This window comes from Eubalaena glacialis, chromosome 19 (assembly GCF_028564815.1).
Source record: "Eubalaena glacialis isolate mEubGla1 chromosome 19, mEubGla1.1.hap2.+ XY, whole genome shotgun sequence".
NCBI classification, from domain to species: domain Eukaryota; kingdom Metazoa; phylum Chordata; class Mammalia; order Artiodactyla; family Balaenidae; genus Eubalaena; species Eubalaena glacialis.
This window is the reverse complement of record NC_083734.1, coordinates 45,094,227-45,110,940: the sequence shown is the minus strand read 5'-3', so window position 1 is coordinate 45,110,940 and position 16,714 is coordinate 45,094,227. Positions and strand designations below refer to the sequence as shown.

At 40.5% G+C, this 16,714-nt stretch overlaps 1 protein-coding gene across 12 annotated transcripts in view; it reads left to right on the top strand.

Annotated features, from left to right (window-relative positions):
• Nucleotides 1-16,714, top strand: part of CDK12 (cyclin dependent kinase 12) — a 60,721-nt gene that overhangs the window by 32,636 nt on the left and 11,371 nt on the right. For 4 of the 12 annotated variants that reach the window (XM_061176835.1, XM_061176834.1, XM_061176833.1 and 1 more), the window contains exons 13-15: nucleotides 299-751; nucleotides 4,611-5,028; nucleotides 16,477-16,587. In XM_061176835.1, coding sequence (XP_061032818.1) covers nucleotides 299-751; nucleotides 4,611-5,028; nucleotides 16,477-16,492 — 887 coding nt within the window. In that variant the 3' untranslated portion in view covers nucleotides 16,493-16,587. Of the gene's footprint in view, nucleotides 1-298; nucleotides 752-4,263; nucleotides 4,355-4,610; nucleotides 6,454-9,865; nucleotides 9,937-16,476; nucleotides 16,588-16,714 lie in introns of those variants that run through there. The other 8 variants (XM_061176830.1, XM_061176829.1, XM_061176836.1 and 5 more) reach the window with 7 other exon arrangements.

The window sequence follows — 16,714 nt, the reverse complement described above, 5'->3', positions numbered from 1 at the left end:
ACAAAAAAAAACCTCTCCTATTCTGATGTACAGTAAGGGTTGAAAATCACTGACCTTGAAGAATATAGATAAAATGAAGTCACTTTTACTCACAATACAGAGATATTTTAATTAGTCCCTGTATTTTTAAGTGAAAATATAAAGAATAACAAATGTGTCATGACAGTTGGAGGCATGAAAAATGAGACATTCAAAATGAAACTTCATTGGATATTGTAAGTTGCTATTGCCAATTGAAGAAGGCAAAGGTCCTTGCCTTGCCTCATCCTCTTATATTGGCTCCACTGTCTCTCCACAGGCCTCGGTGACATCACACAGCAGTTGAATCAAAGTGAATTGGCAGTGTTATTGAACCTGCTGCAGAGCCAAACCGACCTGAGTATTCCTCAAATGGCGCAGCTGCTTAACATCCACTCCAATCCAGAGATACAGCAGCAGCTGGAGGCCCTGAACCAATCCATCAGTGCCCTAACAGAAGCCACTCCCCAACAGCGGGACTCAGAGCCCACGGCCCCAGAGGAATCTTTGAAGGAGGCACCCCCTGCCCCAGTGGTCCAACCTTCAGCAGAACAGACAACCCCTGAAGCTTCAAGCACACCAGCTGACATGCAGAATATGTTGGCAGTTCTCTTGAGTCAACTAATGAAAACCCAGGAGCCAGCAGGCAACCTGGAGGAAAACAACAGTGACAAGAACAGTGGGCCACAGGGGCCCCGAAGAACTCCCACAATGCCACAGGAGGAGGCAGCAGGTAAACAGACCGGTCATGAATCTCATTGAGCTCAGGTGCTGTTGATCCTCTTAAAAATCTCTAACATTTTCTTTTTTACATCAGTGGCCTCGGTTTCAGTCTTTCTGTCACCTAGTCTACAGGAGAACATAGCACCAAGTGATGTATTTCTTACCCAGCTTCTTTTATTTAAGTCTCAAAGCTTCTTAAAGCACCTTTCATATACTGATTGTTTTTCCATCTTTCCATTTCCTAGGAAGTAGGTAAGTAAAGTCCCTGTGTTCTCACACAAGGAAACCACAACTGTAGCTAGTGATGCATCTTGAACCACTGTGTGTGTGGTGGCCAACTAGTATTGGCACTTGAAAATCTGCCTTCCAAACAAACCATTATCAGATTGTACAAATAGTCAATTGTACTCTAGTATAGTGGATGCTAGATACCAGAGTCTCGCCAGAAACATACAGTCAAGAAAGCCCTAATAAGATATCATTGTTAATCTCCTGAAGAATAATTTGAGATTTCTAAGCAGATAATTAACAAAGTACATTTCCTTTCCAAAAAATAGCATATAAAAATGATTCCTTTAAATCTGTGTTCCTGAAAGCGGTAATTAAATGGACCCCAGATTAGGAATTGAGCATTATATTAAAAAAAAAAAAAAATCTGATAAAAGGAAATATGTATACCTTGATCTCACATGACCACAGCATACAATTTATTAGAGGGAAAAGAAGTTTAAATTTTCTAATGAATTCTGATTCACAGTCTTTACTTGCAAAATCTTTACTTATCTGAAAGTGATTCCAACTCCTTGGAAATTTTTGCTGTCCATGAAGACCCCATGAATTGGGGAATGAGAAGATGTACAAGGTCTGATGGGGTACACTAACCTTCAACTTTTAGGCTGTTGTATTCACATTTCATATGGGTTGGTATGGAGAATATATGCCTTATTTCCACTAGTACAAGGTCAAATGTATAAACTATTTATCATATGTAAAGTTAAAAAAAAAAACAGAAGGTAACATAAATAAAATTACCCCCTTACTTTATAGATAGGGAAACTGCAATCCAGGGAGTTTAAATAAGCCTGCCTATGGTCCCACTGCTGGAATCATATTATTGGCAGAGGCAGAACTAGAATTCCTGTACCTTCTTAATGTGTTTCTTTTTAATGTGTTTCGTAGTTCACTTTGCTATTATGCCATAACAGTTCCAATTGTTTTTAAGAGACTCCAGGACGTGGAATAACAGAGAAAGCAAATCTAGAATTAAAGTAGGCCTTTTTGTCTCATCTCTCATACCCTCCTCCCTTGCACCACCACCCACCCCCCAACCAAAAAAAAAAAAATTCAGCTACAATCAAAATATCTGAAAGAAGTTGTTCAAGTTCAATGGCATAGTGTTTGAAAGAAATTCACCCAGTAATTGAGTCAACAAGCTATCAGCCCAATGGTGAAATTGAACTAAAATTAAGGCCTGGCTCATGGCCAGAAATTGTTGGATTTACTTTTCAGAGGAGAGTAGAAATGCCATTCCTAATGATTACAGTCACTTTTGGATTATCCCATTGGTGTCTCTCCGATGTCTCTGTGTTCTTGTTTCTCCCCTGCTACCTCTCATTTGGCCATTTTAGTGTTCATTAGCACTTCCACCAGAGGGCAGACTGAGTTAGCCAGAGAAGGTAAAAATCTATCACTTTGGCTACTGTTTAGCTATTCTGTACTCGTTGGGAAAGGGTTTTGGTTGAAATCTAATGAGTAAAATGAAGTTTTAAGTTATTTGTGTATTTCATTAATCCCTCCCGCCATTGGTACAGGCTGTTAAGGATTGGCAATATTGTTAATATTTTGAATCTTATAACAGTATGTTTTTTTAATGTGATCTTTATTTTTAATTCTCTTAAGACGTTTTATTAACCTTTAATAGTTCTTTACAATCCATCTGCCTTTGCTATTTTGAAATAGTTTTCATCCTCTCATACATGTGAAAGAATGTGAGCTCAAGAATTATTTCTGTTGAAACACAACTAGGCTATTTACATAAAAGGCAAATATGAAAAGTAGTATAGATGGAAGAAAATAAGTGTAGCTTTGTCCATTTTTACAGTTAGGCATTTTTAAAGCTGTTTGCCCTTAGTATTAAAACAAACAAACAAACAAAAAAACAAAAAAACTGGTGTTCCATTTCATATACAGACCAAAAATACTTTAAAAAATAACTGGTACTGTGATTGATGTTCTTATGTAGTGAGATATGTAGTGTTCACGGCAAAAAGCTCTGAAATCTATAGATGTTTGTAGTCCAGTTAGCTCTCCTTTTTCTGGATGTCTACTTTTCAAGTTGTGAGTTTTTTCTATAGCTAATTTTTTTGTCCTTTAATTCAGTTTTCTCTACCACCTAGTCAACCAGCCAGTCTGTTAACAAGTAACTTGGGTGCGTATTGTATATAGGATGACCACCTTGTCCCTGTACTGTCCTGGTTTTAAAACTGAAAGTTAGCAACCTGGGAACCCCCTCAGTCCCAGGCACATTGGGACTCTTGGTCACCCTACTTGTATGTTACACACCGACCTTATCCTCCTACTGCTCAACAGTTTTGTAGTGTTTTCAGAGTACTTTCATCTGCACGCTAAGGGCATGCTTGCTTTCCTGATTGTTTTTGCAAAATATAATTGTGGTAAATATACAACCAAAATACCTAATGATAACTATAAAAACTACTTTTGGCTTGCCTGAGTAATGACTTTATATCTCAGATAATAATAAAGAATTGATTATATGGACATTTAAAAATACGCTTCCATAGGGAACAGAAAAATCAATCATTTGGAAGATATCCCAAAACTTTAAGTCTTTTCTTCAGCAGGATGACTCCCAACTCTCTAAAGTCACAGTTCTGATTGTACTTGGTTTTGTGTGTCCTCAAACTCACGCTGTTGTACATTTCTAGTCTCTTGCCTTGGCAGGAGTTATCAGACAATGATTGCCATGGTTAGGCAAAGTAATCCAGCAGTGGGTGACAAAAACTTTAGGGAGTGATTCTAGTAAGATCTTTGGAAAGACAGAGTGTAGTATTAGTTCAATACATTTCTAAATACTCGTTTCTTGTCACTGTCTCCAAGGTAAACAGATGTTTATCAACATCCCATTCTGCATGACATTGCTATAGTGATTTTTTATAATTACTGTAACAAAGGAAACTGAATGACAGTATGGTGGTTAATATCCTATTCTTCAGAATGTGATTATGGGGAAAAGGGACTCAAGTTGGGAGAAGCAAGTGTATAATTTATACATGACGGTAATGGAAGGTTTTTACTTTATTTCACCTCTCCTGTATATTCTTTTAGTTCTGTTTTATGTGTTAACCTTATATCATCAAACGTTCTGTAAAATGTGTTAGCTAAGTCCATACAAGGTCTCCTATTGTACAGCAAGATTATGTCCTAGATATGTGACCACAGCATTTGTATTGTTCCCTCTCATCTTCCTTCTTTCTAATTTTCATTAATGTTTTGATCCAACAGCAAAAAAGGGGCGGGGAGGCTACCAACAGCCTACATATTAGAACAATTCCTTAAGGAAGGAAATGGAGGAAATCTCAGACAAAAATCAGGACAATCATTTGAAATATATGATCTTTTTACACCAGCTGTTAGATCCAGAATGCAACTGTTTTACTTTTAATCACTTGATTTTATTTATAAATTGCGATTTCCTGATCCCAAGGTTTTATTCTTTATATATATTTGGTTACTTGTATTGATATTTGTTCATGTTGGGCAGTGTGTGTGTGTGTGTGTGTGTGTGTGTTTGTGTTTATAGTCACATGTGATTTTTAAGATGGTGTTTAAAAGAAGTAACCCTTCCACAGCATGTCCTCCTCACATTCTTCCACCAGAGAAGAGGCCCCCTGAGCCCCCCGGACCTCCACCGCCGCCACCTCCACCCCCTCTGGTTGAAGGCGATCTTTCCAGCGCCCCCCAGGAGTTGAACCCAGCCGTGACAGCCGCCTTGCTGCAACTTTTATCCCAGCCTGAAGCAGAGCCTCCTGGCCACCTGCCACATGAGCACCAGGCCTTGAGACCAATGGATTACTCCACCCGACCCCATCCCAACAGGACTTATGGAAACAATGATGGGCCTGAAACAGGGTTCAGTGCCACTGACACTGATGAACGCCACTCTGGTCCAGCCTTGACAGAATCCTTGGCCCAGACCCTGGTGAAGAACAGGACCTTCTCGGGCTCTGTGAGCCACCTTGGGGAGTCTAGCAGTTACCAGGGCACAGGGTCAGTGCAGTTCCCAGGGGACCAGGACCTCCGTTTTGCCAGGGTCCCCTTAGCATTACACTCAGTGGTTGGGCAACCATTCCTGAAGGCTGAGGGAAGCAGCAACTCTGTGGTGCATGCAGAGACCAAATTGCAAAACTATGGGGAGCTGGGGCCAGGAACCACTGGGGCCAGCAGCTCAGGAGCAGGCCTTAACTGGGGGGCCCCAGCTCAGTCTTCTGCTTATGGAAAACTCTATCGGGGGCCTACAAGAGTCCCTCCAAGAGGGGGAAGAGGGAGAGGAGTTCCTTACTAACCCAGAGACTTCAGAGTCCTGAAAGATTCCTTCCCTATCCATCCTTCCACCCAGTCCTCTGAAACTTTAATGAAATCATTTGCCAGAGCGAGGTAATCATCTGCATTTGGCTACTGCAAAGCTGTCTGTTGTATTTCTTGCTCACTTGCTACTAGCAAGCGACTTATAAAATAGTGATGTTGGCACCAGTTCCCCCTGGATGGGCTATAGCCAGAACATTTACTTCAGCTCTACCTAGTAAATATAAGTAGAGAATACAGGGAGGGTCATTAAATTGAAAAGTAAATGTTTAGTTCATTACCTGTACTTCTTGAGCAGAAGAAAAAGGAAACAGTTTCAATTTTGAGATGGTTCAGGAGAGGCTCTCTTTAGGTTTTTAAAGTTTTGTGTTTTGTTTTGTTTTTGTTTTTTTAAGAGAATAGTGTTCACAAAATTTGAGCTGCTCTTAGGCTTTTGCTATAAGGGAAACAGAGTGACTGGCTGATTTAAATAAATGTTTCCTTCCTCTCCACCATCTCACATTTTTGCTTTCAAGTGAACTCTTTTTTTACCCCATTGAGCATCTTGAACATACCTTTTTTCCAAATAAATTGCTTGTCCTTAAAGTTTGCTCCACTTTGAGAAAAGACATGCCCCGTCTCTCCCTGCACATGAAGCAGGTTGTAGAAAGTGGCATTCTTGGGCAAGTAGGTAGACTTTACCCCATCTATTACCTTTTTTACCCCATCTTTATAGTTTCTCTTTCACTCACTCTCTCTGTCTCTCTCTTTTTTGAGGCATTTGTTTGGAAAAAATTAATTGTTGAGATGCCCAAAAACCTGGGATAATTCTTTACTTTTTTTGAAATAAAGGAAAGGAAATTCAAACTCCTATATTGTTCTCTGTAAATCTTCAATTCTAAAATGTTTTTTGGTTTTTTTAAAACCACGTTCTGATGGTGAAGTTGATTTGTAGATGCAACCAGCCTAGGACATTGCTGCTGAGCTAGGGTAGCAGATGATGCCTCTGTACATGGAGGGCTACTAAGATCAGTTAGCATACATACTGTTTACGCATATATTTTTATGTCAAGAAAAACCTTTGAAACAGAGCATTGTAATATTGTCAAAGAGAAAAAAATACATCCTGAAAATACATGGAAATGTAACTTAGTTTAGGGTGGATATTTTTCTGAAGATGTATCACTACCTGAGACCTTTTTTTAAAAAAATAATTTTAAAAGAGCAGACCATAAGAAAGAACAGTATTGACATATACACATCTCAGCATGTATATCCTGCCAATTCTAGGGATTTTCCTCCAGAGAGGTTTGATTTTGGTTTTGGTAAAAGGGGTTAAATTATGACTTCATGGCAAGAATTTTGCCTTATTATAAACAGAAAATGGAAGAGGGAAAGGCTTTCAGGGTGGGATAACCTGGGAGGTTTCTCATTTTGGCTTCCAGTTTTGTGTGAGTACCAGCATATAATGTGTTTTTAAAACATATACATTTAAATAAATTATCTGCACAGACCTAGACCTTTGTGAAACATAGGTTAGTCCCGTTTTACAAAGAAAAGGCAAATATGTTTCAGCATCTTGGAGAATAGTTTACAGACCTCAAGTAAAGTTTCATGTTTCAATGCCAAGTTCTTATATTACAAAATAAACACTACTTGTAAGAGAGAGGTGCGTTAATTAAAAAATAAAACAAAAACAACAACAACAAAAAAACTTTAAAGAAATGAAAGAAGAACCCTCTTCTGATACTTACATGAAGACTATTTTCCCCTGTTACTGAAATAGGCAGATATCTGGTGTGTGTATTTCTTTATTATTCTCTGGGTTTTGGTCTGGCCTTGCCCTCAGGGCCAAACATTGATTAAAAAGAGAACCTTCTAGCCATTTTGGCATTGATGGCTTTTTATACCAGTGTGTCCAATTAGATTTGCTAGGCTCACTGACATGCTATTGGTAAATTGCATTAAAGTTCATCTGAACCTTTTGTCTGTTGACTTCTTAGTCCTCAGACATGGGCCTTTGTATTTTAGAATATTTGAATTAGAGTCATTGAGCCCTGCTCTCCCATTTTTGATTAAAGAACTTAAGCCTGGGATACTTTCAAAAGTATCCAGTGAGAAAAATTGGTTTCCCATCAAATATGAATAAAATTCTCTATATATCTTAATTGTATTTTGGTTGTCAGCAGTCATCAGTAGTGTTTTCCCCTCTCCACCCCTTATTTTTAATTATGCCAAATACTCTAAATAATATACTTAAGTCTCCATTCCCCCATCCCTACTACTAGGGAAGGGGGTGAGTATGTGTGTGTGTGTGTTTGTGTATGTATGATCCCATCTCAACCCCCACCCCCATTTTGGGAGTCTAACCTTTAAAAAGAAAAAAAAAAATTTGGACTATTTCTAAAGGCGGAGGGACAAAGAAACAACCTGTAATCTGTCTGGAGGAAGAAAAGGTATTTGCTAATTTTTCAGCTATGTTATCTATAAACGTGATGGAAGTACAGGTTTGGCAGAATTTCTGCTTGGCTATTAGAAAATTACAAACCCAATTAATTATATTCAGAAGTGGTTTTGGTTTTAATTACTGAACCATGGGAGATATTGTCCATTAAATACATTATTTTGAACAGATGAGAAGTCTGATTCTGTTCACGAATGAGAGGCAAAACTGGTTTGACCATGATCATTTTTATGTTTTGAAAACAAATTTGACCCAGTTTCTTTAGTTTTTTCCTTCAACTGTCCATGGGAACGATAAGGATTTGAAAACATCAGATCTATACGTTTAAAAGCAGGGCAGTTAGCACGAATTGTAAGTAGGATTTCTGTTAGCTTATGCCATAGACATCACCCAGCCACCTGTGTGTGTGTGTGTGTGTGTGTGTGTGTGTGTGTGTGTATAATATGCATATATAGTTACAGTACTAAAATGGTTACCAGCAGGTTTTGAGAGAGAATGCTGCATCAGAAAAGTGTCAGTTGCCACCTCATTCTCCCTGATTTAGGTTCCTGACACTGTATTCCTTTCTCTCTCTTGTTTTTGCCCCCCATCGGGTTTACCTTGTCTATGTATAGATATTTTGTAATATATTAAATTTTTTCTTTCAGTTTATAAAAATGGAAAGTGGAGATTGGAAAATTAAATATTTCCTGTTACTATACCACTTTTGCTCCATTGCATTTACTTCTTAATCTGTACCCTTTGAGCAGATCTAATTATATGTATAAAGGGCATTTCTCCTCCACTTTATCCTAGGGGTTCTTTGTCTCAGAATCTCTGTAGACTCATAAATTACCAAAAAAAAAAAAAGTTCTCAGGATTTGAAGAGGTGCTTCAAAACACTAGACTAGGAACTAGAGAATAAAGAATTGGGGGAAATCATAAGATGTGATTTTCTAAAGTAAAAAACAGTTGCACATAAGTAATGATGGTGCCAGGCCATCAAAAGAGTTGAGCTTCATGTACCCTGACTCCTCCTGAAAGGAGAGGTAAGTGGGTTTGAGCTCAACTGTCATCAAGAGAAGTTGGTAAGAAGCTGTTTAGACCAAAAAAAAAATAGTCTCTTAAATCAGAAACCCTCACCCTCACGCCAGTTCCTATGTTACCTTGAGTAGGGCCAGCATGGGGATGGATTAGTGTTGCTAGTTCTGTTGAGATTTCCTGATACATTGCCAATCCAGGAAGTAAGTCGAAGTTATTTATAAGGGTAAAATTCCTATTATTTCCAAAATCTTTTCCTGTCTCCACATGAGGAGAAAATTGCTTTCCCTTCCCTTTCATGGTTTAGGACACTGGGGACTAAACTTTCCCTTGTAATATGTGCTACATTCCTGCTAGTTATGACATAAGTAGGCAGAGGACAGAAAAAAAAAATGCATCAGGAGACAGGAGGAGGGGAGATAGGTATCAGGAAGTTGTGAGTGGGGTAAGCAATCATACAAGATTAAGGGGTACACCAGAACAAGGAAATTAGGAAGAAATCCAATTCAAAAACGTGATGATGAGGGTTGCCAGCTTGTTTTTGAATCCCCACAGTTTAAGTAAGATGTTTCCTTGCCTGTGGGCTGTCATGTCTTTACCCAGAAGGAGAATGGAGAGCTCAAGATTGTTCCAATTCCTGGAGTCCTGTGTTTCTTGTTAGCCTCCAGAGAAAAGGAATTCGTTTTTGATCTTTATGTACTGCAAGTTCATGACTAGGAGTGTGAACTTCAACCTAGTAGAGAATATTGTTTCCACTTCATAGCAATGGCTGTCTTCAATTCTGGGCCTGAAAGTTGAGGACCTAACTAACCTGGACTTTTTTCTCTATCACACTCAAGGCTATTTCTAAGTAGAAACCATACTGTTCAGTACCTAAATTTCTTGGGCACTATCTTTTCCTAGACAGGCATCCTTAACTGTGTGGTAAGGTTAATGCCTCAAGGAAGTTGACAGTTAATATTCTTTGCGCTGAACTGGGATTTACATTGTTACTAAAGACTGCCCAATAGCTTGACTTTTTTTTTTTGGTATTGAGTTACTTCTCTGTTCACAATTTAGTCATCCTGAACGGCTAGGTGGAATGGAAGTGGGGAATTCCTCAAGAGAGTAAATATTCAAACATTCCAAGGGAGAAATGGAACTGCTGAGTCTTCTGGTTGTCCTGAGAGGCAAGGTGAGCATTCCTGGACACTTTGGTTAATTTTACTGTCCAGGTGTGGCATTTCTAGTGTTCCTATATGGCCTTAGGAATACTCTCAAGTGAGAGTATACTCCAAGCCAGTTGGGGGAGGTATGACACCTAAAGGAATTATTGGTGGTACTCTACCACTCCTCACCATGTGCAGCTATCTCTCCATCTCCTGTCCACCCACTTCCTTTCATTTCCTATTTTTCTCTCTTCTCCCAACTCACTACCCAACTCACATGCTTTAGTCTTGCCAGAGAGATTGATTGATTAACCCCGCAGGGTATTTAGAGTTATTGCTGCTTAGTAGTTTTGAAGGGTAGTGAGAAGAAATTCAGGAGACAAATGTCTATTCCAGATCCTCAACTTAATGGGGTGAGAGGTGAAGGAGAAAGCAAAATAACTTTCTTATTGCTAAAAGCTATGAAAGGAACTTTTAATTTACGTTGTGTGGGGTACAAGAGATTCTTTAACTGGTTAACCTTCGCTTCTTCATTCTCTTCCCTCATATCCTGAGACTGTTGCTTTTGCTGATAACATTTCAAAGCTCGGTTGCAGATGTCGTCTATAGGAAGTAAAGCTTGATGAGAAGAGGGCCCTGCTATCCTTGAGAAAGCAGATGAGGGTTGCTTTGATGCCCTGGTGATTAACCACTAGGTTGCCAAAACACTGGACAACTGGGTTGCTCTCATATCTCTATCTCAAGAATTACTAGTCCAAGGCTGAGAGAAAGAGGCTGATACGCAGTTACTCTTTAATACTCTCTAGGTGGGTAGTTGTTAGCCAAGCCTTCTCAATATGCAGCCCTCAGCCACATCATACTTCTCTGGAATGAGAGGGTATAGCCGTGAAGTAAATTCATTTAGACATATGTTCCCTAGGACCTGGAAATAGATGGATTTTGGGATGTTTTGCTCTGGCATGGTTGTAACCTGAAGATAATGTTGATAGTTCTAAAAGAATGAAGGACATTTTATCCAAGCCAAACCATCCCTGAGGCCGGCAACATGGAGAGACCTTAAAAAGGCTATAATGTAGCAAAGCTAAGTGAAGAGCAGAGCCGGGATCTTTGAGAGCGTCTTGTCTTTAGTTGAAGGCGCCTGCCTGATGGGTTGTCTCAAGGAGAGGATCTTTCTTCCTCTTGTGTTTGATGAGGGACACCCTTGGTGAGGATCAGCTTGTAGACAGATAGCCCTCCCTACCAAGGTTAATGCAATTTTGAATGCTTTCGGCCCTGGAGAAAGGAGGCTGAATTCAGAGACCTAGAGAAAGCCTAGGAGTCTGATCCCTTTTATAAATTCAGGAACTTCTAGGTTTGGCCTTGTATCAGTATTTGCAATTTCTGTTAGGGGACCAAAGGTCTCATATAAAATGAAGCAATATGAGCAGGAGATGGAAATAAGGGAAAGAAGGGAGAGCCAGAGGAGTCTGGTGGTGGGGCTGCAGAAAGAAACAGTGTATCATTGCTTATAAAGAAGAGATACAGATATGAGGATGGAAGGAAAATTTGTCGTTGGGGTACTGAAAGGGGATAACTGCCTTAAAGGTTCACAATTCATTTCAAGGAAGCCCCATTAAAGAGTAAAGTGTCCCCTTGATTACAGTAGTGTTACCTTTACGGTTGGAGGATGAGCCTGGAACCCTTAAGCTGGGGGATGCTCTGCAGACAGTTTCACAAGGGAAGCTAGATTATATTAAGCAAATAATTTATATCAAGGACATTTTGCTTAGCACTGCTATCTATGTAGTTCAAGAGAGTATTTCAGGAATAAGAAGGAAATGATATGGATGCATCAAGCTAAAAATTATTTGTATTTTTGGAGTTCTAAAACTCTCCTGCAAGTGGTTTTATATGTTTTAGGTCAACCTGGAAGCTAATTATTCCTCTCCCCTTCATTTTAGATCCAAGTGAGGATGATGCATAGAAGAGCAAACAAACCAGAATATGTGAATTAGAGTCACAGAATGTTAGAGCTACAAAAGGACATTAGTTTGTCTAGTTCAGTGCCATCGTTAGCCAGTGAAAAAACAGACCCAAAAAGGTTGAGAAAGTGTTGGGAGGAAGAAGGGAAAGAATGGGGAACTAACATTGTCTGGAACCTACTATGTGTCAGGTACCATAGTACCTTTGCTTTTATTATCTGGATTATTAAGCACCTTGAGGCCAAGGGATGGAAAGAATAAAAGGCAAATCCTTATTGTCCGGAGCAATATGTAGGAGATAAAGGGGGGTGGCAGATAATTTTTTCCTGTCTAAGCACACAGGGCTAAACTAGAGGAAGTGGAGTCAACATTTGAGAGTGAGGTTAATCTAAGGAAGTACTTGCTAAGTAGTTGAGAGAGACTCAAGAGTAACTTCTCTATTCCTAGGGACCTTCCAAAAATGTGATGGGTCAGAGGCAGGCTAGAGACAAGGCTGGTAGGAAACAAGATTACTATTGCCTCTGGGATTGATTTGCATTCTAGAAAATCAGGTCATGACCTGAGACCATAGGATTAATCTTAGGAATAGGGAACAAAATGGGGCTTCTCATCCTAAGGGGGTCTTTAAAAAAATAGTATATATACTATGAATTAAGAAGATAAACAAAATCCTATGGTTACTGTATTTTTTTTTTTTTTTTAGGTTTTTGTTTTGTTTTGCAACACACTTTGAAGTCATGTTCAATGTTGGTAAGGGTAGGTGGCAGCCTGAAAACTGACATTGAGAATAAGATTGTATTTCTTGTAGTTGTTTGATATGATATCCCGAATTGTACCACGAGGGCTGCTTCTATGAGGAGCAGTAATATCATTAGCTGAATCATGTCCTGAGTACAGGGCAACTTCTGGGGAAGATTATGAGAGGGTCCCACCTTTAGGAAGCTTCTGGGTCTAGTGAGAGATGAGGCTTGTACCTGGTGGGAAGTAGGGAAATTGGTATTTATAAGTCAGTACATTAATGCAGGTTGTAAAATAAAATAGTAACATAGTACAGAAGGAACCAAAGCAAAGAAATAATCAGAAAAACTGGAGTTAACCAGAAAAGATTCCTCGAAGGTAATGAAGATAGAGGACATGAAACAGAAGAGAGGAAGGTGATCAGAGGGAGAAAACTTATGGAAAGCTTATGTGTTTTGTGCAGAGGGCTATGAGTGGAGTAGTCAGGGTAGTACGGGAAAGGAATATTAGGAAATGAAGTTGGAGGAGCAATCTTGTTGGCCTGAATGAGGAATTTGATTTGGTAAGCAGTAACAGAGCAGAGCATGATGAGATGAATATGACGTTGAGGACTTTTGCAGCTATACTAGATCATGGAAGCAGGAAAGCTTGCTAGGATATTATTGTTCTCGTCCAGATGTAAGGCCCCAAGAGCCAGGACTAGAGTAGGACAAGGGGAAGGAGAAGAAAGAGAGGGGGCAGTAGAATTAGCAAGACTTGATGATAGTTTGGATGTGAGGGGAGGAATAAAAGATAGGCTGAAGATGATAACCCCAGGACATATTTATGCTGTTGATGGTGATGAGAGCTTGGAAAGAGGTAGCTGCTTTGTTTTGAATAAGTAGAAAGTGTTTACTTTATTAACCAATTGATGGAATATGTCTATGTTCATTATTGCAGAGTCTAGGAGGAGGCACAGCCTCTGGAAAATAGTTGAGCACATGCTCTGTGCCCAGATGATCACCTGCACTCTGCCTTTTTCAGGTTGGAGAACCAGGTGAAAGAGAGTTTATTCCTGGGGTGTACCCGCAGACTTCAGGAATGCTATCCCATTCTGGATCTGGGAAAGAAAATACAGTTTTTTTGCCAGTTTCTTCCCCTTTAATGCTTTGAAAATGGGATATGACTAGCCTGTGGCAGCATGTGCCTGTGGATGCACAATTCTCTGGCTTGATTCTTGGAAGGCCTTTTTCTCTCCCTCCCTGGGGGTCATTTGTATCTCTGGTTCCTGCTCCCAGAGCCATGAAGTGGGAGCCCCCATTTATTAATTGGGTTGGGACTGGGGAAGGGGTCGGCAGGGGACTCTTTAGTGCAGCAGGCGGGGGTCTTCCCGAATGAGCCCATTAGCCAGACCCAATGGCAGCTGAAACGGGGCCGCAGCCAAGTCCTCTTGGTTTCAAAAACCCTCCATTGCCTGCAGCAGATCAGAACAAGGCCTGCGGGAGCCCTTAGCTTCTGATTGCAGCTGTGAGGAAGGACAAAACAATTTATAGGAAGCCAAGTATCTCCGGTCTCACTGTCTCTTCCTTTCTGACTTTGGGGAGGGAGAAGACTGGGATGTGGTGTCCCCTCCCACTCTAGCTTCTTACAAGGCACGTATAGGCCTAAGTAGGAGAGAACAGGAGTGAGTGTATATGCATTGATCGGACATTTACGTCTATGCTCCTGAAGTGTTTACACATGTCCTTGCTTTCTTCTTCCATCCACACACAGTTGTATTGGCTAAGCAGTCACTGGTTATACGGGGCTCCCTAGGGTGAGTGTGCTCAGTGTGTTAGGGGGGCATGCTTATCATACTCTTTCCTGCCCCATACCTGCCTTTTCTCCTATCTGCTTGCAAGATTCAAGGTTAGAATTAGATCACCTTTTTAACATCTTTTCTTCATAATAGGAGGAGTTTGGCCTCCTACTGGAACTCACTTGTTTGTCCCTTTAGTTAAGCCAGCATGAGAACGGCAGGCATCTACAGGGGAGCTTCTTTATGCAGTGGCCCTGAGAGAAAGGTGTGAAGGGCAGGAATATCTCACTTCCTGATGGGAGGACACTTGTGTCTTCTTCCTGATAGAATCATAGATGGCCAGAGCTAGAAAGGGAACTAGAGACCACCTAATTCAACTTCTCAGTTTACAGAGCAAGAAACTGAGGCTTAGGGAAGGGAAATGTCTTGTCCACAGTCTCACAGTGAGTTAGTGGCAGCCAGCCAAGACTAGAATCCAAGAGCATCAATTCCTGACAGCCCTGTGCTTCCTCAAGAAAGGAAGGTAGGGCTGTGAGATTTTGAGGGGGGAAGGACAGATTAAGGGGGAAAGTTAGGTTAAAAAAATTAGTAGAAAAACTGAGAAGCTTTATATATTTTTACCTCAAAGATTAATCTTTCAATGACATGCAAATTGTACAACTGTAATTTTTATTTAGAGTCAAGAACTCTGGTTCATTGGGAAGCAAGTGGCAAGCCACAGCCAAAGATCCTGATGCCTCAGAGTTACACCATAGTTCAAGGAGCTCGTTGCCAACTATCTCTGGGGGTTGGATAGTAGGAAAAGATCCTCAGAGGCATTGTGAGGAATTTACCCTAAAGCTCAACTCAGACTCCTTTGCATTATAATACAGCTATATTGAAAAATAAAATCAGAAGGAAAGGAGAAAGAAAACACCTCACTTGCTGGGAAACTAAGGGGAATTGCTGAATGAGAGAAGGGATTATAGAACTCTGAGTAAAATAAGATATTCTCTGAGATTACAGGCAAATGGGGGTGGGGCTGTACTCCTCCCCCCTGTTTCTTAGCTTTGGGTTGGTTTTCTCCTTTGTTGGGGCGGGAAGCAAGGTGGTGTGCTCCACAATGACCTAAGCCCTGAATAGTGTGCTCAATGGGCTGACATGCACAGCAGGTTCTAAAGTCATCTCACTCTGGTGCTGAGACTCCCTTCCCCTCTTTGGACCTCTCCCAGATGTTTCTACAGTCCCTTCCAATGCTTATTTTCTGAGCATGAGTCTGGGAGCCACTGACGAGCAGGAAGGGGAATGCTAACGAGTTGTTAAAGTGGAAGCAGTATCTTGGAGGGAGTAAGGCAGCTTAGAGATAGAAAGAATTACAGGTCTGGGTCAGAGGGGCAGGGAGGTTGCAAAATGAGTATTGACTGCTGTTGACAAATAGATCCCAGTACATATCTTTACGTTTTCTCCATCACACCCTGGTTGGTAGCACAGGAGGAATGTGGAGTTGGTCCCCATGCAGATTCATCCCTACACAGGGAGTGTATAGACCTACCTGCCCAAATTGCATCAAATCTGCTGTCCCACAAACCTCCTTTCTATCTCATAGGACCTTTTTCTGGCCTCTGAGCCTTTCTTGAAGAAGCTGTTTTGGACAAGAGAGGCTTCAAATACAATCTGATTATCTGATCTAAAACTAGATGCCCTCCTTTGAGTCACTTTCTTGCATTAACTTTCCATTAGCCTTGAACCTTCATTGCCCTTTATAATTCTGGGTTTCACAGCTTCTATTTCTGTTGAATTCCTAGCTTTTAAGTATAGGAACCATGGTTTTTACTTTATCAGACTGGGAGCTAGTTCCCTGGAGCTAGGAATCTTAGAACACTTACAACTCTTTTTGGGAGCATACTTAAGGTTCACCAGAATCCTTCTCAGCTCTGTGAATTAGAAGAGTGGTGACCATCACCATCACTTTACCTACCAAGGCCATGCTCCCTGGGTGAAAGCCCATAGACCCTTTTTGGTGTCTAATCCCTTATTTCTAATATAACCTGTAATTTTCTTTTACAGGTGGCAGCAGCAGTAGAAGTGATGGCCCCTGAGGAATTTGGTAATGTCCATCAATTACCTGACATCCGGACCCCTGCAAAATTCAGTCTCTTTCACAGACTTTAAGGCCAGGTAGGGACCTTAAGCCATTCAGAGGCCACTGACCTGCTTTTGTAAGGGATTAATACACACACACACACACACACACACACACACATACACACAGTCTCAGGGAAGTTCTTACACCCAAAGATCTCCA